Genomic DNA, 24,528 nt, shown 5'->3' with positions numbered 1-24,528 from the left:
GTGCAGTGATTTTAAGACTGTGTGTAAATTATGCTGCCTCAAAAATCCTCAACATGGCACAAAAAAGGACCAGCTTTTAGTTATTATTCACTACATGATAAACACTCAAATGTAAAGTCTTTAGTGAGTAGTACATTGAGATTATGGAGTTTGTACATTGAACATGATTCATCACCATGTTGCTCCGTCACTGACAGGTATGGTGTCGCATCAGTTTACATATTTAGCAAGGCCCCTTTATGCTGTGTGAGAGTCCACACATGGCTTACTTAGAGCTTTGACAACTAGAACCTGCTTGCATTAAATTCTCCCAATGTCACTGCTGCTGCGACCCATATCTACATGCTACAGTTAACCAGGCGTTCAGCACACCATGTGACATCTAAACTGAAGTTCAGTTTGACACAGATTATCTGAACCCTTCATCAAAAAAGAAAAAAGAAACAAAACCTCAACACGGTCAGCCCTGAATAAGTATTGCTTGTACAGATTGTCATTTGCAACCAGTAAGCCACCAAAAACCAAATGTTTTCTCCTTTAAATACCATCAAACAGCTCCATAAAACCATCTCAGATACCAGAGGGCTACAGTGAAGGGCTGCTGGAGCCTCTATGATATCAAATCAAACAGGAAATGGTTAATTATTCAGTATTTATAATGTGTTGAATAACGATTGGTTGATGTTTTCAGCACCATGGACAGCTACATCAAGACTGCGCAGATAAACAAGTCCTCCAAACAACAACAACATAATGCTGTTGGTTTTTTATGTTTGTTTCGCAAGACAACATTTAATTGTCTGGGACTTCCGTTCAAGACGTGACAGTTTAAGTTCGATTGAGGCACAAACATAACTTGGTTAAGTTTAGCTTAACTTTAAGGTTAAAATGACAACTCTGTTACAATAACAAACATATGGTTACGTTTGGGGACAATCGTGGTCATGTTTCTTTTTTTAAAACAAGAGGTTGAATGATGGTTTGAAACTGGAAACAAACAAACCCTGAGTTTTGGTTGACAGAAATCCAAGTAAAAATGTGTTGTAACTAAACCCTGATGTTTGTTTGTGTTTATTTTTGCAGGTTTTGCAGGGACTCCCGGCTACTTGTCCCCAGAGGTGCTGAGGAAGGAGGCGTATGGTAAACCAGTAGACATCTGGGCATGTGGTGAGCTCTTTGTTTATGTGTTTCTAACCGCCGCCTCCTCGCTTTCCTTCTCGTCACTCAGACAAAGGTTGTGTTTTCGCTGTGTAGGTGTGATCCTCTACATCCTTTTGGTTGGATACCCTCCGTTCTGGGACGAGGACCAGCACAAACTCTACCAGCAGATCAAAGCCGGAGCATACGATGTGAGCCTGCCTCTGTTTCTCTCACTGTAAATCCAACATTATGTGGCTCATATCTAATATATGTGGACATGCATTGGTGTGTGTGTTTAGTTTCCCTCCCCAGAGTGGGACACTGTGACTCCGGAGGCTAAAAATCTGATCAACCAGATGCTGACTATCAACCCAGCCAAGAGAATCACTGCCCAGGAGGCTCTGAAGCACCCATGGGTCTGCGTAAGTACATATAGAGGAACACTTATAAAAAGAGAGAAAGATATCTCAAGCAGTTCAACAAGATAAAGACAATTTAAATTAAAACACGCTGATGCCTCTAACAAGCTCTTTTAGAGGTATTCTTTAAACTACATTGCTGAATGTTATTGCAATAGAAATATAAAATGAGCACTTTTTGAAATAGATCAGGTAATCAGCTCAACATTCAAAAGAGAAATCCAACAAAAATGATTGAGGGTCACTTTTGTTTTTGTAAAGCCTGGGAAACTGGCAGCTCCATGCTGCTTCTATTGGCTAGCACTGCAACACATTGTACATTTAGTCTAATGGGCGGGACATCTCTAAGCTGTTGATCAACCACAACAGAGCCATCCAGACAGAGGGTGAAAGAGGTGCTGCAGCACAGGCAGTATGAGACATGTCCCAGTAGGGGCACTAAACTCATATGAACCTGGAAATGAGCACGATATTGCCTCTTTGAAATGTAAACAATACATTCCGTGTCTGAATTGCACTGTTTCTATTTCTGTTACGTACTATTCAAGCAAAGAAGAAAAGTATACTACGCACTCTGTTACTGCAGACCAGAATCTTTCATTGCCGCCGTTTCACACTCACACAAATGTGTCATTTATAAATCCTCCAAAAGCAAGTTTATGAACATCCGTCCCAAGCTGCCAAATATCAGCACCATCTGTTTCAAAACATGCAATCTCTCTTATTTGCAGATTCTGGGTCAGCTTATCTTGAAACATGTTGTACCCAGGAGAGCAGAAAAGCAACCTATCTCAGGGATAAGCTCTTCTGTTTGCTCTTCATCTTGAAAAGTATCAGGATCATCAGCTTTTGGAGACACCAGGGAGACTCTAATATGTGCAGTTAAAGTCTAGGAAGAGAAAATAAGAGTTTTACCAGACTTTTTCCACATTTATATAACATAGTGTTTTTAAACACTATGCAAGTGTCTCCACTCACCCGTGATCAATCCTATAACAGTCAACAATTTGAATGTATCTACAGTCTGTCTTCATGCCAAAGCCAGGTGTGTCTAAAGAGGCACCGCAGGCAGAGTTTGAAAATACCCCTACACGATTTTGCCAGAAAGTCGTCCCCTAAAGAGCTTCAGAACCAACAGATTTCAGGGAAGCGAGTGTCTCCGACAGCTCCTGCCCACATACACCTGTCACTGTCGGAGCTGCTCCTCTAATGTTTTATTTTCAGCATCTCTTTCTCTCTTCTGTCCTCACAGCAACGCTCCACAGTGGCCTCCATGATGCACAGACAGGAGACCGTCGAGTGCCTGAAGAAGTTTAACGCCAGGAGGAAACTCAAGGTGTGAACATGCTCTATGATGTCTTTCCCTTCTCTGCATCTTCCTCTGTTTACCAAATAACAACACACAATCCTGAATCTATAGACCCTCCGAAAGATCTAATATTATATTATTATATCTACCTTAAGCCCCTTTCAGATATGCAACATATATCATTACTGGTGTATTCGGTCTGGTAAAGTGACAGCTTCCTCTCATTCTGACTTTTACATTGATGTTTTATTCAGAGCTCACATTTACAAAAATAAGTGCTCCTGCGATATTTGGCACCTCACGCGCTCAGAGAGAGATCTTGTCATTCCGTGATCATCTATTTTGTTCTCGGGTGGAAAATGTAATTTCACCCTGGCAATAATGTAAGTTTAATTGGGTGAGAGAGAGAACAGAGATGAGATATACATGTTATGACAGTGAAGAAGAGTGAGGAAGAGTGTGTTTTCTGTCATCTGGCAGGCTTTTGAAACTTATTTTGATGCTTTAATAATCATTATCACGGGTGACGCATCACCGAGACATTTGCACATCAGCTTCATAATTAAATGTTATTATAAAGGGAATGTAGCTTTCTTTCCTGCTGTCTTTTTAAAGCAATGAATGGCAGGAGGTTACATTTGTATTATTGTTTAATGTTTAATAGTTCAAATTGTGTGAAGCCTCCTGGCAATGTGTTCATTCATATTGTTTGAATAAAGGAAGATTGAAAACACTAGGAGTCACCAGGTGAAGATGGAGAATAAGCTCCAGCAGATGTGGAGAGAAACGAGCCTCCATTTGAATTTTCTTTTTGCAGATGTTCAGAAAAGTTGGTTACAATTGCACTAAATGTTAGTTTTTGGCCGTATTGGTTGTACAAACGCTTTTCGTTTCCCCTGTTCCCACAGCGAGGGCATGAACTACTGTATTATCTGATCTAATATGACAGTAATCTCCCCATCAACAGCATACAATTGTCTCTTTCATAGTGTTTCATGGGTAATTCAATTGATTTCATAACATTTATGCATAACGAATTAAGAAAAGACAATGGCCATTTTTCTCTGTTTGCATATTTTACCTCAAGCTTCTGCAGCATTTCATTCAAAAGAGATTCAAAAATGCTACAAGTCAGACCTGAGAGAGTGCTTTTGTCACTTGTAAAGTGACAAAAGGGTGCTTATTTATACACAACACTTAAAATTGCCATATTATCATAAAGGAATTGCATGTCTGAAAGAGTTTCCCTCATTTTTATTTAACCCACGTCTCCTCCTCTTCCTCCGCAGGGGGCCATTTTGACCACCATGCTCGTCTCCAGGAATTTCTCTGGTGAGTGCATCTCCCTGAGCAGGAGAGGGGGGGGCAGGCTGACATGCCATCTGTCTTCTGCCATCTCTTCACACACACACACACACACACACACACACACACACACACACACACACACACACACACACACACACACACACACTTACAGCAGGTTGATGGGCGGCCGTGTTAGAGTAAGCAGGAAACTCAGCAGAGATGTTTGCTCGGTTTTAATGTCCGTGATCTCACACAGTATAACTTGTTTGTCTGATTCTTAAATCCAGTCTGAGTTTGATTCTGTTGAGCCTCTGTGTTCGGTGACATCCGATCGATCACGAAGTGCAGAAGTAATAACACATTTCTCTGTACACAACTTATCATATTCAATGTCACACGTAATGAGATCCCGCTTTATTGTGAGGGGACCCGTGTGGTGGGTTTATTGCCGCTGTAGAGGAATGAATCTTGCTGTAATTTTTCCACCAGCGCTAACCAGGCTTCCAAATGGTTTATTCACAATAAAAACACATTAATCTCCATAACCTACCATGTGTAATTACAGTGTGTGAAGTGCTCTCCTGGTATGTGATTACATGACCTAGATGTTATTCATAGTAACTATATTGCTGCTTATACACAAGAAATATGAACATGTAATGGTCCGAATGTGATGGCTTGAAGAGCACATTAATAATCCCTAGATAATCACATATTTGATAGTTTATGTTTATGTTTTCAAGATACAAATACAAGCTAGTTCCCCACCAAGAACAATGCAAAGAGATGATATTCATCCTTAACCACAGGAACTTTTTTTGAACATAAAAACACATCATAACTCCTTTTTTTAATCAGATCCTTTAGATTTGTTCGTCAAATAATTTTTGAAAGATGTATGTACTTTTACAGTTTAAATACTTTCTTGTTGAAAAACTGTATACAAAAGAAATACAATCGGCACCATCTTTACCAATTTCAAAGTAATAAACACATTATTGCATCAATCATGTTAATTCAATACTATCATATATTTTATCATGAAATTCTTTGTGTCCTTTTACTTTTTGCTACTTGATACACTTTGATGCTAACTACTTATAAAGCAGTACTTGTAAAATATTATTTCTACATCTTTGTGTTACTTAAGTTAAAGTACCACTGTCTTTGTGGGGAAAGCTGTTTCTTCAACACATTTCTGTCACCTAAAAGCAAACCTAGCATACACTGCCATGTAAACATATTTGAAGAGCTTACAGCAGTTGCTGATATCAGCTGTTACACAGTAGACTATAGAAACAGTGAAGCCTGACCAGTGTATCTTTGAACCAATCACAATCAGAGGAGCCTTATAACAGGAATGACATAACACACACTCTAATACATCCATCTGTTTACTTTACCCCGTGGAAGTCTACTGTTGGAAGAATAAATCCACAATGGACAGATGGACTATTTTATGGAAAGAATATCCGTATTACGCAATGCACTATTCTTCAAAGAGGTTTTCCTTTATTTGATTAAATACACCTACTAACAAGTATTGTGTGTTTATCAAAGCCATTTACATCTTCTTAATCTGTGCCATAGAGCTCCATTGTTGTCCAAAGAACTATCAAAATACACCAATTAGCACCCCTGTTGCACTGGGTGACATGTTTGTTCATTACTGTGAACACAAACATTCAACTTAATCCCACACACACCACCCTGCTGCTCACAAATGTACTTTGTACTCCTGTTTGTTTGATAAAACGACAGGGGCCAGATCTTTAAGGAAACAACTGAGATTTCTTTTAAAACATGTTTTTAAAGATTTACATCTCCAATAAGAACAAATTATTCTTGCCATCTTTATTCTGAAAAGAAAAGCACTATCAAAGAATAGCTACTACATATTTTTACTTTTCTTGTTTATATAAATTGTATTTTGTCTTATATCAGACATTTTACTTCTTATATATATTTTATATACATATATATGTGTGTATCTATTTTTTATTATATATTTCTTTTATATTTACTTTGCACATGTTACTTTAACTTTTTATGTTTATATACATCTTTTTATTTTTGAATGTATCTTTTCTTTTATTTTATCATGTCTTTTATTGAAAATGTTACTTCGTGTGTTTACATAAATATATATATTTTTTTATTTAATCGTTTTTTGGACATTTAACTTTTATTTGTGTATATACATTATTTTATTTTATTTAGTCTTTTATTGAACATTTGACTTCTTATGATTATATTTCCTTCACACATTTTAATTGAACTTTTTATGTTTATATACAGTTTTTTATTTTTTATTGTATCTTTTATTTTATTCTGAAAAGGAGCAACTGTCAAAAATGAAATGTCCTTGGAAAAATAAAGCATTCTGGATCTCATTCTGATTCACTCCATTAACCAGTATATACTGCACTTTCTCCCCCTCTCCCTTCCTCTCTGTGGTCCAGTGGGTCGGCAGACTACAGCCCCCGCCTCCGTCAGCAATGTGCCCGGGACCACCTCTGGCATCGTGGAGCAAGGTACTGTAAACCCATTTCAACTGTACCCTTACTCACTACTCTTTCTCTCCTCTCCTAAAACTTCCCATCCTTCCCTTTCCCTGAACTCGGACATGATTAAATGGAAATCCCCCCAGAGTCACAACATCCCACACTAGCCCTCAGCTTGTTTTAATCTCTCCTCCTAAATCTTTTCTACTTCCTCTAATGCTTCTCCAACGTCTGCCAAGGTAAGCATCCACATCTCTTATCTGGAAGCAGAGAGTATTACTGTTCAGATATCTTGTGCAATACAGTCACATGTCCCGAGGGGAATTAGTAGACAAATGGCATGTGTGTGTGCGGTAGCTTGAATGTAGCTGTGTTTGCAGAAAGGGATGCATTTGTCTGAGGTGCAAAGGGAAAAGTGAAGGATATTTTTTGTGTCTTAAATCATTCATAAACAGCATCAAAACACTTGACAGCTTCTGCATGTTTATTATTATCAAGTGTCATTTATCATTCCTGACCATAAATGACCTCTGCCGTTATTCATACTAATCCAACGTACTCTTGAGATTAACAAACCCATTATCACATACCTGCATCTCCATCCCACTTCCCAGCATGCTTTCCTCCTAATCTCCCCCCCTCTATCTGTAGCTGTGCGTGCGTGAGTGTATTTGGATTATATGGAGAATTAGTTTGACTTTTTTCCCCCGTCACGATGCCCTCTGCTTATCTAACGCGTTGGGCAATGGATCAGGGTTAGGAGGTGCCAGTTGGATGGTGGTTTTTTAAAGAGTGTGTTTATTCGTTGGGTTTTTAATGTCTTTTTACAGGACGGAGGGAGGGTTTTCTTTTTGTGTTTAGAGGGAGGGATACATTCTGTACAGTGTGGCTTTTTGTCTTTCCCTTAAGGGTGGAGAAGGGGAGGACATGTGGACAGACGAGCCTTGTCACTCTGTTTGTGGTCTGCATGTTCAGTTTTGAGTGGTTCACTTTAGCCAGTGCATGCATCAGCGTGCATCTGCAGCTGTGTGTGAGTGAGCAGATCCAGAGAGCTGTGTCATCTGAAGGTGTATGATGTGTAGTCTCCCATCTGAGGGTGTGTCCTTCTGCCTTTCTGCAGCAGCCAAGAGTCTCCTCAACAAGAAGACTGATGTCAAGGTAAGCTAGCTCCCCTCTTCTCTTACCTCACTGCCTCGTTTCCTCTGTACAATCCTTTTTCTGCCCGCTGTTCGGACGCCCTTCACGCTCAGAACTACTTTTATTATTCTATAAATATTTCGTCCAAAGGCAGATGCGTACGAGGTGATTTGACTTTGTCAAGTGCTGCAGCGTTCACTTTAATACTTTTTCAAGACAGTCTTTTCAGCCTTAAAGGCACAGGGTAAGCACATTTTGTTTGTCATTTACTGCCCTACCTGTTCTGTCATTCTTTCATGTTACTCAGAGAGGCAGGCGTTTATTTACCTCATGACTTTCAGTACATATGACACAACTGAATATTTGATGGATCCCAGAAAGTGTAGCTTTTTAAAGCAATCCTGATACATAAATAAGTAATTAAACTTGCTGAAGAACCAAATTAGTATAGAGTATTATTTATGTAGTTTATCTACAATAGTTAACATCTTATACAATAGTTAACATCTTTTATTTAAAATAGTCTATTACAAAAAAATTAAGTGTTAGAATACATGTAGAATAATAGAAAATAAGAGCCAATGGCAATGTTTGGAATTTCAAAATGTACCTTTTCTTGTTAAAGATGAGTAATACTTCAAAAACAATATAATAATAATAATTCTATTGAAAAACACCATAGAACAATATGTCAGTCAGACAACACTCACGAAAACACAATTTAAGATACAACAATATCCAATTATTAGATATTGTAAAATGCTCTGAAATGGATGTCATTTCTATCAAAGCATCCTGTTAACATTGTGTGTAGCAACACTCTTTGAAACATTATTTATTGCACTTAACTGTCATTCAAAAACATCACAAAAGTCACTTTGAGTGTAAAAATATGAAACTCAAACTTAAAGAAAAAAGGACACTTTCTGACGTAAAATCTCACTGTAGGAATATAAACATGACAAGGACTTTTATTTTGAAGGCTGTCTCCTCTCACTTCCGACGCTCACTTCTCTCACTGGTTTGATGGAGCTGCGTTTCCTCCTCTCCGCTCTCAGACATTTCAGTTTGGCACAGCTCGCTTTTTGCATCACTCCACTGCAGACATTTTTCATCCAAAATAAAATCCTGGTGCCAAAACTAAGCTCATTAAAGTATTGGTCCCTGCTCCGTCTCATTTGAAGAGAGTAGGCCTACTCTGATTCTGCCGTGACTGACGTTATCGCTGCTCCTCTGTCAGCTCCTCTCTCTCCTCTCCAGTCCCACAAGTGTTTGTAATGTGTTGCACTCTGTAAGTGTCTGTGGTCAGTGTTTAATGCACTCTGTCGCAATGTCTCTCTCTGTCTGTGTGTGTGTCTGTGTGTGTGTGTGTGTGTGTGTGTGTGTGTGTGTGTGTGTGTGTGTGTGTGTGTGTGTGTGTGTGTGTGTGTGCGTACGGTGTATCTGCTGTGTTGCTATGCATGTGTGCTTGCATGAGTCGGTGTGAAGCCTTTGTGTAAACTCTAAGTGAGCAGCTCAATGAAGGTTAGGGTTAGATTTGTCTCGGAGGAAGAAAGGTACATAGAGACCTTTTTATAGCACTCCACAAGCATGACATTTAGTTTTTATCTTGGGACAACATCAAGTACGCAATTGTATTATCTTCTCCACATGATAATAATCTTGAGCTATTTTTAGAAGCATAAAAAGGGTAAGGTAGCTGCCACAAACATGTCCATATGTTAAAATGAAGTGTTCCCACTAAATAATCTGTAAGATGTAGATCTTGTTCACAGAAGATTAAAATGTAATACGCACAAGATATCTATCTTGTTTACGCAAGATACTTTTTGTGTCCATAGGAAATGGATATTTTTAAAACAAGATGATTAATCATATGCAAAAGATATGGATCATGTTCATACAAGATTGCAGTGTTTCCCCCAGGTCTGAAATATACTTGGGGGGGGGGGTTGCGTGGCGAGGTGACGTGCCTTTGTGACGTGCAACAATAATAACATTAACCTGTCGCTTGTTAGCAGACCCTTCACGCGATGGCAGAGCGAACAGGTACAGGCAGGGCCGGACCGAGACAATAAGTCAGGCCGGAAGTTATACACCCAGCCGGCCACTACCAGTTTTATTTTTGTGCCATTTTGCTTGATTTATTTGTCAATATTTACAGTGTTGCTGCCGTAGTGATAGCCCTATCGTTTAAATCTATACCCACGAATAAACATATGGACATGGGTTACTATTTTAAAAAAATGGTAAATGTATTTTGGAACCTATCAATGTGATTTTAAGTGGGGGTGGACCTCAAACCTCTAGGGGGGTCCGGGGGCATGCTCCCCCGGTAAGATTTATTTATTTATTTTGGAGTTAAATGCATCAATCTGGTGCACTTTGAGGGGAAAATAAAGAGACTATGGAAACACCTATATGAAACAGAACTGTATACATTTCAATAATCATAAAACCATGGCCATAACCAATAACATCCCATTTCCAATATGAAAAAACACTGAAACTTGTTTATTTATTCATGAACCAGCCTCTCGTGTCTCCCCCCTCTCCCTCCTCTCCTCCCTGCTCCTCTTTGAGGCAGCAGCAAAGACTAGTTTTAGCTCTCAACAAGTTTTGAGAGCTTATCTTACCTTTTTTCACCTAGTTAACATTTTTTGTTTTTATTCATGCATATTTTACTCATCACTACCCCCTCAAATGGAAATATGTGTTTACATAAATGGTGACCAAACCGTTTGAGACCCACTGAGATAACTTAGACTAAGTTAACTATCTGAACACTCAGAGAGTCCTTTACCTCACCTGAGCTGAGGTTATTCCGCCCTTGAATGACACACAGAGACCAATCAAGGGCTTTGATTTATGATCTGTATGACAGTGGCCATGTCGGCAGGCCACATCATGTAGACAGCCAGTCACCTGTGTGAGGCAGGCCCACATTTGTGCAGTGTTGCGTTCACAATACATTAAAAAAAAATCAATAAATCCTGGACCAGTAGGCCACTTAACAGGCCAGGCCATCGGGAAACCCCCCGGTCCTCCTGATGGCCAGGGTACAGGAGGCGTAGAGCGAGGGATCATAGTCCACAAGTTAATCGATCACAGATGGCGTCGTGGTCGCGGACGGATTAAAAAAAAAGATTTAAAAAATAAATAAACTAAATTGGTCACGAAATATACTTGGGCGGCCGTTAATATACCTGGGCGGCCCACCCAAGTAAAGTCTATCTCTGGGAAACCCTGGATTGTATTCTACGTCCATAAGATATGGATTTCTCTTAACAAGTTTTAATTTATACGTAAAAGGTCGACCTAACTCGCTCAAGATATGAATTTGTTGACGCAATATGATATTTTATGTGTAGTAAATATCAATAATTTTTAACAAGATAATAACGTTATTCACATAATGATGGATCTTGCTCTCTAGAAAGATTATTTGGAACACATTTTCAAATATGTATTTTGGTCATGCAGGATAATGTTAAGTGTCCTGATTACTTGTGTGCCCAACATATGGATCCATTTGGCTCAAGATAATGGTTTACAGTTCATAACATACAGTGTTTTATCTGGGACTTTGGGATCACTATACCTTTCTGTAGAAAATGTTTGAATCATCCGACGGTTTCCTCTCATCTTCCTCCTCATCTTCCTCCTCATCTTCCTCCTCTCGCTCAGTCTCTCCTGACCTGTTTCTTTATGACACGCTCTCTTTTATTAACCTGGGCTTATTTTTCCCTCTTTCAGCCTCTCCTCTTCCCCTGACACCCACACCCCCTCCCCTCTCTCTCCTCGGGTGGCCTGATGCTAATCTCAGATTATTTCTCACCAGATGATTAATCTATCATTACATAATCACAGCTTCTCCTTTGCTGCACCCTGACGTCACACCAATGCACACAACCCTGGAGCTATTTCAGTATTCCTGCTTTAGCACGGGCACCCGCTCCCCTTTCTCTCTCCTTTCTCTCTCTATTTCTCTCTCGTTTCTCTCTCTATTTCTCTCTCCTTTCTCTCTCCTTTCTCTCTCTATTTCTCTCTCCTTTCTCTCTCTATTTCTCTTCTCACTTTCCAGCCATTTCCTGGGAATATGCTCTTTTCTTCTCTATAACCAGTTTCAATAGTTTAGGGCAATGAAAGAACAGTAAAATCATGTATCAATGAGGTTGATATACTTTTTTGTAAAGTCTTATAATTAACTTCCAACCCAGTTTAGCTTAGTTCCAAGTTGATTTCATGCCACCTTTGACCTGTAACTCCCCAGTGGTAAAAACTGCAGGGAACACAGGCAAAGGACCTTTAAAGGGCAACTCAGGTAGAAAAAAACAGTCTTTACTTAACATAGGCAACCAAAACAATGATGACAGAATCAGAAAAAACAGGAAAACTATAAATATCGGCTTGAATGTTAGACACAAAGGTACTGAAACAAGACAAGAAAACACTGAATTAGAACAAAAACAGAACCTAAGGAGCAAACCTCACTGTATGGTGGTGTGCTAATCTGAGTTTCCCAGTTTGCCTTTTCCAATCCGTTTATACTGAGTGTCCCATGGAGCTATGTGCTTCTTTTTGCTCTGATAACAGAAGTGATGACACACTACTCATCAGATTACCTTTCAATTTGGATAAAGCCTAATGTTTTTCGGCGAGCCATTGACATTTCCAATACTATTATTAGGCCATAAGTGTGCTGATGAAACAGATTTAGAAAGTCCTAATCTCACAGAAACTTAGTCTGAATGCAGAAAATCCTGTTGAGTTGTTCTTAAGTTATGATAGAAACATAGATCAATTACATTTAGCTCCATTGCTGCTCCAATTCAATATTTTCAGATGAACAAAATGTCCAATGTGAAAGGTGTTGCTGATAGACATGAACCAACAGAGAATTGCTTTTGTAACTTTCCAACATTTAGAAGCTAGAAAAGATACAAAATATTTAAGTTACAATTTACCAATTATTCTGCTGCCCCCAGTTAACGCTGCTTTAATGACATGCATCACTATCTGACAAAGATGTACATTTCACATGAAATCATCACAAATGTGTTCAACACACATTGTTGTGAGCGAGAGAACAATACCTCAGTATATACATCTAAAATTATGTTTAGTTGAATCCCAGTGTGACTCCCAAACAATGGCAGACTCAGAGCTGTGCTTCTCATATAAAGGGTGTAATTAATGTGCAAGCTGAGCAGCAAACCACTTGCCTCTGTTTCCTGCTCAATTAAACACCATTACTCAGTCTCACAGCACACGCTCACTTCAAAAGGCTGAACATGTCTTTTGTGTTCTTGTAAGTAGGAATATAAATCACCTCCCCCCTCCAAAAACAACTCTCATGTGAGATAAATCTCGTGCAGTGCATTGACATGTTTCTGTTTCTTATTTGTGCTCCTTACAATGCACTTTTTCGGGGGATCTTTCAGCCTGAGTGCCAGAAAACAGTTCTGTCCACGTTCTGCTCCTCCTCCAGTGTGTTTGATCAGGTCCATCCTTCTCTATTACAGACTGTGTTCAACAAAATATATGATTTACTGTTCTCTTTGTTCTCCTTCTCCCTTTTCATTGTTTACAAAGGAAGAATGCCTCAAATTCATAACAGCTAAACTATTGTCAGCATGCTAATATGCTCACAATGACAATGTTAACATGCTCAAATAGGAACGAGGCTAGTGTCAATGTCATTTGTTTGGAGGTATTTGATGATGAATCAAAGTATTGGCCACATTCAAACTTTGAGTGGACGTAAAAGTCACACAAGTTATTACAAATCACCCTGAGGAGAACCAGATATCATGGCAATTCATCAAAAAGAGACATTTCTCTCCAAACCAAAATATCTCAACCTGTTCACGGAGTCACGAAATATGGACACCACAGAAAAAGGCTGCAGAGATGATGGATTTGAAATGGGACTTTCCGGCTGGATGCTCGTTTATCCCTCTGGATTGCTGGCAGGATAAACATCACAGCAAATCTACCTTCAAAGGGGAAATCCAATGCTGGAAAATAAACAGGCTGATTTTTGCCCTTTGATTTTCAGTGACACTAATAGGCAACCTTTATGCTCGAGTTAATGCCACATCTGGGGTCACCTCAGGGCTACACACACTGTCACACACTTCCTGATTGACTCTGGAATATTTCTTCATTTGTTTCCCATTAGAGTTGTGGTGAGAGATTAATACAGATGGGTGGTTAGCCCACTGCAGGGCCTTTTTTTGGTACACTGTTTCTATAAATTCAGATGTATCTGTTTTGTATCATTAAGACACATATTTGTGGATTACTGTAATATTGGACCCTTCTTCTAACTTATTCTAAGACCTGCATTTAAAGAGGAAGCAGGGTAAATAGTCACACTAGTGTTGAAAGCAAGTATGGAGTCACTTAAAAAGTGTTTTTCTATCATTGTGAGGTGTCAGTTTGATAACCCTAGTGACCCTTTGTCTCCCAGAAATCAAATTAAAATACTCAAAAACACGAACAGGTGGTATCATGGGAAATCTACATATTCACAAGTGGTCTTACATCCCTCTTAAGCCATTTCTCTCTCTTACCCTTTTCCATCTTCTGTCTATAATGACCAGAATGTAGTTTCTGACAATTTTCTTCCTATTCAGTCGAACACTCTCCAATTACAGGCAGCCCTGCCGAAGAATATAATGAGCAGAAAAATACAGACTTAATTGGTTTAAAGCATGAAGTCGCCGCGTCGTGCCTGAATACAGTATGTGTGTTTGTACCTGCTGTCAGAGGAGCTGTTGGTTATGTGCGTCATTATAAAACAAGGTGTCTGTATATTTAGCATGCTGGTGGCTGTTTATGGTGTCTTATGTGAATGGCCTGTTTCATAAGTGCTGTGTGTCTTTGTATGCAGTTGTATGTGTGTCACTCGGGAGAGATACATTAAGAGACTCTAATGTAAGAGCCCATGCAGTTCGACAAAATGGACGTGAATGTCTGACAGATGTTGCAGAGGTGCACAGCTGTCATTGGTTTTTATTCACCATCTGCTAAACAGCATCCCGAGCAGGAGAGGCCAATGAGAACGTAAAAGACCAAGGCTGGAGTATCAAAGCTCTGACTGAGATTGATTTCAATCTTACTGCAGGGACAAAAGACATGATGAATTGTAGAAAACCTTTTTATCTAATGAATTCTGTAGTGAAAAATGTGAGGAAACCTTTTTTGATCTACAGCGCGTCATGCTTTCTGTCTGATTGCTGTCTGGAAGTTGAGTGCTCTCCGTTCTTTTCTATTCTTGACTCTGGAAGCACTCTTCTGATCCTATCTGTGATTTTTTTGCGTGGTGTTACACTGTTTTACAAAGTAACCACCCACTTTACAAACGGCAGATGGCACCTCTCACCATTGTTGCTGAGCACTAATGTAGCACTTTGTGTTCCCTGCACAGCCGCAGACAAACAGCACGAGAAACAGCACAGTCACCAGTCCCAAAGGCCACGTCACCGCTGCACTGGTACGCAGCTCTGTGTCCGTCTGTCTGTCCGACCTTTACACTTTTAAAACGGAGAGTGTGTCGGAGTGTGTATGAAAGAACGTGAGGGGGAGAGAGGCGTGATTTATTGCTACGACTTCATTTATTAATTCAAGGCTTGCAGCTTTTTGAGGAATTTGTTGAGAAATTGGGAAATGCACTTCTTCCCCTTCTTGCCAGGAGTTCAATGAAAACACTCTAATGTGTTTACGAGTGGGAGCCAGCGACATGAGACTGTTAGCCAGTGGTTAAATGTAACTTAAGGATAAGGTTTTTTTTATTTACTTGAATATTCCCCTTTTATGCAACTTTATATTTTAGCCTCACTACATCTCAGAGGGAAATACTGTATGTTGAATTGACTACATTTGTCTGACAGCGTTATGAAGGCTACTTGCTGTATCAGTGTTGCAAACAGCACTTGTTTTATGAAGTAAATTGACATATAGATAGAAAGAAATATGTTTTGCTTGTTTTATATTCTTAATGATCCCATTTGTAATTCAAAGTGTGTGAGTGTGTGTGAGAGAGAATGATATCTAGCATTAGCACAGATTATTAGCATAGATGGTTAAATCTAGGAACTCTTACAACCATCCTCCATCATTAACCCTTTCAAATCTTCCCATGTATTGCTCACATCTGACTCTCTATTAATCTTCTTCTTATGTCTCAAACTCTCATTTTGTCCCCATGAAACCTCCCCTCTCTATTGCCTCTTTCCCATGTTCTCGTTTCTCTCCATTCTTCTCCAGGAGCCTCAGACTACTGTTATCTATAATCCAATAGATGGGAACAAGGTACATCTTCCCTCACTCCATCTCTTTATTTCCTGTCCTCTTTTCATTTCTCATCCTCGTCTTCACTCCGTTTCTCTATCTGTGTGGGGGTAAAGCTGTACGTAGATGAAGCTGGATTTGTGTATTTTGGCGTAATATATTTATCTGTGTGTTTCTTTATGCATGAGAGAGATGGAGAGAGTGTGAGAGGCTGGAGCTGTGGTTCCGGTGAGGTGGTTGTGTTACACTGCCCCTCTGTGTTCAGATTAATGGAGCTCGGTGGTTCCCGCTGCTGGCTGAGGAATCCATGTCTGTTAACAGATTAGCCCCCCCCCTTCACCCAGCTGTGGAGAGTGTGTGTCACGGTGGCTAAACGTCATGTGCTTTACAGTTGTGTGTGTCCGTCAGCAGTGTGCTACTGAGTCACACGTACAGATGTATCTGTTGCTGTATTTTTGGCCAAACGGTGTGTTAAAGTTGAGTCACCAGAAATGGTGTGAGTGAGTGTGTCTCTGCGAGTGTGTGTATGCTTTTAATGTGATTTTGCAATTAATATGTTTGTCTGTGCACTTTGCAGGGATCCTCTGACAGCAGCAGCACCACTGTTGAGGATGAGGATGTGAAAGGTGAGCTTATTTCAAAGCATTGGTTACTTTGCTTCAGATTATTTTCTATTTTTAATGGTCTCCCTAAAAAATCTTTAATGACATTGCAAACCTTTCAGAATACTGCGGCCAGGATTTCAAAAAAGAGGTCACATTTCCCCTGTGCTGTGCATCACTGCACTATTTACAGGTGTCTTTCAGAATTGATTTTAAAGTGCTTTTAAAGATCTACAAAGCTATACATAACCTTGCCCTTCCATACATCAGTGACTGCCTTTCATTTTATAAACCTTCAAGGACCCTCAGATCCTCAAATGCATTTCTTTTAGAAGAACAGAAAGTATTTTACAAGAAATCTGGGGAGGTTGCTTTCTGTTTTTAGGCCCCCAAACCGTGGACCAGCCTCCCCTTGGATCTTATCAAACTCCATTTGAATTGTTTTAAGTCAATTAAAGACCTATCTTTTTAATTTGGTCATTTTAGTTGGATGACTGTTCATGTTTTATCGTTCCATGGTTCTGTCAAATAACTGTTTTTGTTTGATTATAACTTGTTTTTAATTATGTTCCTCACTCTTTATTCTGTATCTTGTCTTACTCTGCAAAGCAATTTGGGCTGCATCTTGCATGAAAGGTGCTATATCAATACAGTTGTATCATTATTATTATTATTATTATTATTATTAATTGAACTCCACTTTTACCTGCTGCAACATTAAAGTTATCACATAGGTAATCACTTTTGTTCTTGTACTTAATCCCAATCATTTAGTCCACTGTGGTAATGCTACTTCTACCTACATTAATATTCCATAAATGATGCCTTTAGAGAGTGTAACTGTACATTTCACATCAGTTTATTATTAACTTAAGACACTCATCTCTGCCATGTGTGTCTTTAAATAACCATTGCTGTAATGTCTTTTGAATGAATAAATCTCACTTTGATTTGCAAATATGGACAGGAATCTTTGTTAACACCTAAAGGAAACACGATTCAAAACTGTTCATGATCACCTGCTGCACCTTCTTGCAAGTTAAAAGGAGTGAGCCCTTAATAATGGAATCAAACAGTCAATTAGTAACCATGAAAGGTCCTTAAGCATACAGCCACAACTGTGTCTTTAATAGTTGTATTCTATCTCCATAATAAGGTGTAATCTTTTACAAAGACAGTACATCCGAACCTTAAGCCTTGAAAGCCCTCCAGATTGAACCTTTGACCCCTTGGTGGGTGTAATCATGTGAAGGCACAAACCTTTCCAAAATATTACTCAAAACCTTGACAAATAAAACACTAAATGATCTGTGCACTAATAGAGGTAGGTAAGTAAATATTGTGTTTGGGTGACATTAACCGTCACGTCAAATATTACATTTATACTGTGATGTGGCTACTTTTACAGAGCCTTTTGTGTTCCATTGAACTCAACTTTACTAGAATGAAGTGGAACATTTATAAGAAAACACTTTGATATATTCTGAAATCACAGTGGTAAATGTACAAGAAAAATCTCACAAATTAATGACTTTAAATACAAAGAAAATAGAAGGTTTTTGGGGGAATATTACACACTTAACCCGGCTCACTATTTTTTAATATATTTTTCCTAATGGGGTCTTGTGTAGAGGCTCAAGATGAAATAAAGAACTCCAAACAGACAGAGAGATTGAGGTACTGAGTGAGGGGAGGGAGAGAGGGAGAGAGGGAGAGAGAGGGAGAGAGAGGGAGTAAATCAGAGCGAGCTAAGCCTCCTCTCTGTGGTGGAAGTAAATGAGGGGAGAAGCAGGACACAGTAAATCTCATCTAAAGCGCTGGGACAAGAATAGCGTGATGAGCTCAAGTAACTTCACATGCGAACAAGATATGCGATGGGAGATGGATGGAGGTAGAGAGCGGCACAGCATCTACACCGGGCAGGAAGTGACTTTTTAGCATTTCTAATAAAAGGTGGATAAGTAGGCGAGGATCATGGAGAGGGAACTACTTTCTGCATGGAAGAAGTTTTGATATGTGCTGTAGCATGGTGGAGTTTTCACTGAGGACTGATAAGACTCACAATGATTAACGTGGTATTAGGTGAGTTCATCCTCAGTGCGGTCGTTAATGTTTGCGAATGAGTTGCCTAATGAGCTGAGTTAAGTGCACTGTGGCTTTATCATCTGATTGAATTGTCGTGTGAAATAAAATCACTTTGTTTCTTCTCTGCAGTTCGCAAACAGGAGATCATAAAGATCACAGAGCAGCTTATTGAAGCCGTGAACAATGGAGACTTTGAGGCGTATGCGTGAGTCCACATCTAACTCTTTCTGGTTTCTCCACAGCTTGTAGGAAAAGTTTGTTTTCATACTGTAAAAATAAAGTGGTCAGCCACAGAGAGCCATTCATCTGATTGACACACAAAGGTGGTCTGTCTTTGCACTAACAGATACAAGAGCAATTACAGTCATTGTTGTACCCTTTCACGCCCTCTTTTTGTCTGCCTACCACATACTTAGGAATAATGCTTAAGCAGATTGAGTGGGAGGTGGGGGGGGGGGGGGGGGGGTCTGCAGTGACAGGAGACCTTTTAGACCAGGAGAAGACAATAGATGTTGAATCATGCATTATGAAAGTAAAATATTCATGATGTGATAATACTTAGTACGTTCTGAGACATGTAAGTTGTGTTATTTACTAAATCAAGATGACAGCATCCTTAAACAAAACGACAAGACAACAAGTAAAATATAAAGATACTATAGCTACTTCATTATTTGATATTAAGTCACATTTTTGATTTACTTATTACTTTGTTACTAAAATGTGAATTACTAGTAAAAACATGCACTTTAAGTACTAAGTAAAAATGACAATACAGTGAGTAAATAGTAAGGAGATTTTTGGTCAAAAGTCGTCCAAATAATTACATATTTTGATTTAAATGATTATTTCCTAATGCATTTATTTGACAGTTATTCCAAACTTAAAGCTAACAAATCAAAATCATGATGAAAACTTTTTAGGGACAAAATTTAAAGTGTTTAACATTAAGAGTTAAGAGATACTAAGTAAAATAAATAAAAGTTAAGCCTTTATAATTTCATGTCTGACTTTCCATTAGTTTCTTCTCCCATCACAATACCGCAAAATGGTACTATGATGTCATCAAAATGGTGCAAAGAACATTTCCTTCCTGTTCTGCTATTATATAATTGTGTACAATAATTGCTAAAATAATAGTTTGCATTATTATTGTTCACTAACCAGGAGTTGTACCAGCATAAGCATCATTCACAAGCATAATTGATGATTGATGATGACATTTAAAGGAGATTTTCTGGCCTTATCCGGCATGTTTTTTACAGGAAGATCTGCGACCCCGGTCTGACCTCATTCGAGCCGGAGGGGCTGGGTAATCTGGTGGAGGGGATGGACTTCCATAGATTTTACTTTGACAATCGTAAGACTACTAATTAAAATGATTCCATCCATTAGAGACTGATTTGTTGGTTAATTCAAATGTTCTAACATTTCATCCGTCTCTCCCATCAGTCCTCTCCAAGAACAGCAAACCCATCCACACCACCATCCTCAACCCTCACGTGCACATGATTGGGGACGAGGCCGCTTGCATCGCCTACATCCGCCTGACCCAGTTTGTGGACGTGCAGGGACATCCCCGCTCCAGCCAATCAGAAGAGACCAGAGTATGGCACCGCAGGGAGAGCCGGTGGCAGAACGTCCACTTCCACTGCTCAGGAGCCCCCGCTGCCCCGCTGCAGGGATGAGGTGCACAGTCAACACTCACACACACTTAGCCTAGCTTAGCATACAGTCTGAAAACAGGGGGAAACAGCTAGCCTTGCTCTGTCCAAAGTTTAACCAAATCAAAAAACACCCCTAAAACTTACTGATGTGCATGTTTCTTCCTTTCTTTGTTTATTTTTATAAATGGCATGTTGTGATTCAATGGAGGTCATGTGCTGTGTTGACTATTTCTTGGCAGGGTGCATTGGCTTTCTGGCTTTTATATACATTAGTAAAGATGGAAAATACTTAGTTCACAAAAACAAAAAAAAGAAACGGAAGGGAAGAAAGGCTGGGGGGGTATGCAACTAGGGGCTCTTCCCTATTTATTTTTGATAAACCTATAATAGACTTTTTTTTTTTTTTTTTTTTTAAATGAACCATACGCGTAAACATACTCTACATAATTTAGTTTGTGTACAGCTACACAGAGTACATTTTGAACGTATGTGTAAGTTCCACTGTCAGCTAACAGGTTTTAGCTTCATGTTGTATTATGTCAGTGTTGTGTTTAAAACTTGTTTCCAGTGCCCCCAAGTGGCCAACAACTCTCCCATAGCAGGTTTAAACAGCTAAATATAACTATTTGTCTCCTTTCTTACCAGATAAAAGAGACTGATGATTAAGCCGTGAGGAACAAAGAAGAAATAAATCGAAAATCTGAGAGAGCAGCTCTGAGAGAGAGGTTCTGCACACCCATCTCGCTGTTCTCTCTCCGCAACCTCAACAACGGACAGTAACACCTATGCTACCATCATAAAACCTACACTACAGCAGAGGGCGTATCAGCCAAAAGAAAAAGGAAACTCTTTATAGCCTGCGTCATGTCTTCAGTTCCCTGCAGCTGCCCAACACACCTGGACAACATCTGTCCCCTGTGCTGCGAAGCCTCCAGCGGTGCACTCTCCTGCTGAAGATTTACCTTTTTATTTATTCTCAAACATAAATTATTGTCACTTAACTTCTAGTATTATTATGGCTACAGTCTATTGTTGTGCTCTTTCAACTGTACAGTATATTTATCAGTCATTTTAAACATTTTATTCTGGTATCTTCTTCTTTTTTTTATGACGAGCATGACTCTTACCTCTGTTCCCTGTGGCTGTTTTTCTGCACGACTAATGCTGCCTGTGTGAAATGAACAAACGGTACCGCATGTCTCACAGAGAGACACCGGTGGGAATATTTAATTATCCGTTTTGTTTTGTTCTTCAATGGAGTTTTCTGTTTGTTATTATCCTGCTTTCCTCTGGTGTGTAGTTGACCCCAAACCGACGCCTCCGTTTGTTGACCGGACCCCTCTAAGCCGCTCTGTGAGACAGTGAAAAACATGCAGCATGCTAACATATTACTGTTGTTCTTAACTGATTCTCTATGTACTGAACATTGCAAGCTAACTACAGAAATTATGACAATGGTTGAAATTATAGTATCACGCTGTTTTTGTACATTTCCAGTTTCATCGTGGTGACTTAACTACAATTATGCTGTAGATGGTATTTAATTGCATGATATTCCAAGTTAATAACATTGGTAAGTTGGGTGTTATCGTGCATTTTATTGATTTTTCTCTTTTTGGACTCAACTGCTAGCGAGATATAATCTATTGCCTCTATTTTGTGGGCTTTGTAAGTGCATAAACTATTTTTTGTGTTAGTATAATAGTGTACTATATGAGTAAACTGGTGAGGATCATGACAGAATATGCCTTTAAAAGAAATGACTGGATCCAGTTTCAAAATGTCTCTTAACTTTATCAAAGACAAAAACACTGAGATGCCAACTCTTATTTTTTAGACCAGACTGAAGCAAATGCTACTGAACTAAAAGTTCCCATTAGGGCTAAATTCAGATGTATTTAATTTTCTTAAATGAAGCTGTCTACTTAACTGCACTTTTAAATAAAATACCCCAAAATATTTTTGGAAAGCACATAAATACAATTATATCAGGATTGTTTTCTCAGGATTTTAGAAATCCTGACTAAAAAAACAATTGACCAGACAAAATGATATATTTTTTATTCATTCAGTTATAATTTCCCAATAAAAAGGTTTCTGTCCAGTCAGAACCATGCATCTAAAAAGTGCTGTGTAATACAGGAAATATCTTATTCCGGTTTCCTGACAATACACCAATCTTTCCTCAAGAGGGCGCCAACGTCTAACTACATAGAATTACTGCATATCTGAGTTCAAATGCAGGGTTTAAAATTCAAATGTGATCTGTTTGGTGAGAGTTAGACTTCTAAGTATAATAAGCAGAGTGTGAGTAAGACACAATGACAAACCAATACAGACAGTTGTCAGATCTCCTGTAACTTCATTTCAAACTACATTTAAAGATTATTACGATTGCTTTGGTTAATTTTCCCTGTGTAAAACTAAGAAGGATGCAAATAAGAGTACAAAGGATTAAATATAACTAAATACCTAAGAAATACAATTAAAAAAAACAAATGAATACTTTGTAAGTGGAGACAGCATTGGGTGCAGGTTGATTTCTGTTTATTTTTATTATAATTTGTATAGCATAAAGGTCTTCAAACCAGAACAGTTTCCTGTACTGTCTAATCTTACCAGTGCTTTAAAGGCCACTGGTCATTAATTTCTTATTCAACCAACAATTCTTATTCCATTATTTAGTATTTGTTTATCTCAAACACTATTTTAACTGTTTTAAAAGAGCCTTACACAATCAGGAGACATCTTAATGACAATAAATGAATGCCCCTGTATGTAAAACAAAGCTTTTCTTGTTTCTTTTAAAAATGTATTATACTTATACTGAAAATGATGACAATAGTGTGCATTCCAAGTCTAATCAATATTCAAATGTGATCAGATGTAATCAGTGTGTGAATCAATAAAATGACAATGCAAATTATGTACTTTGTGTGAATGTGCTTTTATCCGTCTAGTGATTTTACTGGTCAATTACCATCTGCCTGTACTTTTACAGGGCACAGTTCAACATGTTGGAGCAGAAAGAGCTCAATATAAGGAATCAGTGGTTGGTGTTGATCAAACATCTGATCCGAAGAATACAACTTTTTAAAACTATTTCCCTTTTATGCCATTAAATCTTTATACTCTTATCATTTAAGATCTTCTATATAGATAAGCGAATAAATATGAAGGTGTGATAAATACTCTCTCGGTGCATTCAAATAGTAAAAGCAATGTTAACATTATCAGGATGGGAAGTTCATTAACTTGCCTTCACATAATCAGCGTCAGGAGGACAAAGGTTGACGTTTATTGCTCTGTTCCAGGCAGTCAGTGCCTTTAATGCAGTCATCTATTAAAGGAAGCAATGAAGCTGAACATATTAATGTACCTGCTGTTAAAGTACAACCTGTAACAAATCATGTTGTAAATCAGCAGTCAGGAAATCAGACATACTGTTATGACATTTACAGGGAAATGGTGGTTGAATGATCTGGCTAAAAAGTTGTTTGCTCTTATATAGGGTTAGGGGGGTTAGTAGTAGGAAGAGTACATCATTTAAAGCCTAAAGCATAATTTGGGGCTACTTTTACTTTCATATTTCTATTATCGTAACAGACTCAGGTAAAACATTTTCCTACAGCAATAAGATTTATGAATTCCTGAGCTCTTTAGATGTCTTCAAATTCATTTATTCATTTGTTTATAACTCATACATCTGTTAACAATCCACATATTTATATATTTATACAATAGGCAGTATTTTATTCCAATATTATTTTATTGTACATTCTGTCCTATCTTCAATTTGACATGTACAGTTTAAATACTCATGCATATTTATTTGCACAATTGTAATTTACACTATAGTTCTTGCACTCTGTTATTTATTTTTGTTATGTTAAGTCTTATTGTCTGCTGCACTGTTGGAAGAGGGACTAAATATTTTCATTGCCAAGATCTTCGCTGAAGAGATTTTGCACATCACAATAAAACATTTGAATTGAATACTTTCACTATTCTATATTAAGAAATATTGTACATGTTTACATCATCGAAGGAGAGTATAAG

The 24,528-nt window shown here is 38.5% G+C and overlaps 1 protein-coding gene across 1 annotated transcript in view; it reads left to right on the top strand.

The window, feature by feature from the left end:
• The window catches only part of camk2b2 (calcium/calmodulin-dependent protein kinase (CaM kinase) II beta 2), a 38,594-nt gene extending 15,199 nt beyond the window's left edge, over positions 1-23,395 (top strand). Inside the window, 14 exon segments of the mRNA XM_010774171.1 lie at positions 1,084-1,167; positions 1,255-1,349; positions 1,440-1,562; positions 2,812-2,895; positions 4,158-4,200; positions 6,639-6,710; positions 7,801-7,838; positions 15,253-15,318; positions 16,092-16,136; positions 16,693-16,741; positions 18,932-19,007; positions 20,068-20,162; positions 20,255-20,491; positions 21,115-23,395. Of these exon segments, the coding sequence (XP_010772473.1) occupies positions 1,084-1,167; positions 1,255-1,349; positions 1,440-1,562; positions 2,812-2,895; positions 4,158-4,200; positions 6,639-6,710; positions 7,801-7,838; positions 15,253-15,318; positions 16,092-16,136; positions 16,693-16,741; positions 18,932-19,007; positions 20,068-20,162; positions 20,255-20,490 (1,106 nt within the window). The 3' untranslated portion in view covers position 20,491; positions 21,115-23,395.
• The last annotated feature ends 1,133 nt before the right edge of the window (positions 23,396-24,528 follow it).

Source organism: Notothenia coriiceps, unplaced genomic scaffold, assembly GCF_000735185.1.
Source record: "Notothenia coriiceps isolate Sejong01 unplaced genomic scaffold, NC01 NC01_scaffold00013592, whole genome shotgun sequence".
NCBI lineage: Eukaryota > Metazoa > Chordata > Actinopteri > Perciformes > Nototheniidae > Notothenia > Notothenia coriiceps.
Note: the sequence above shows the minus strand (reverse complement) of the source record. Positions and strands in the feature narration are given on the sequence as shown.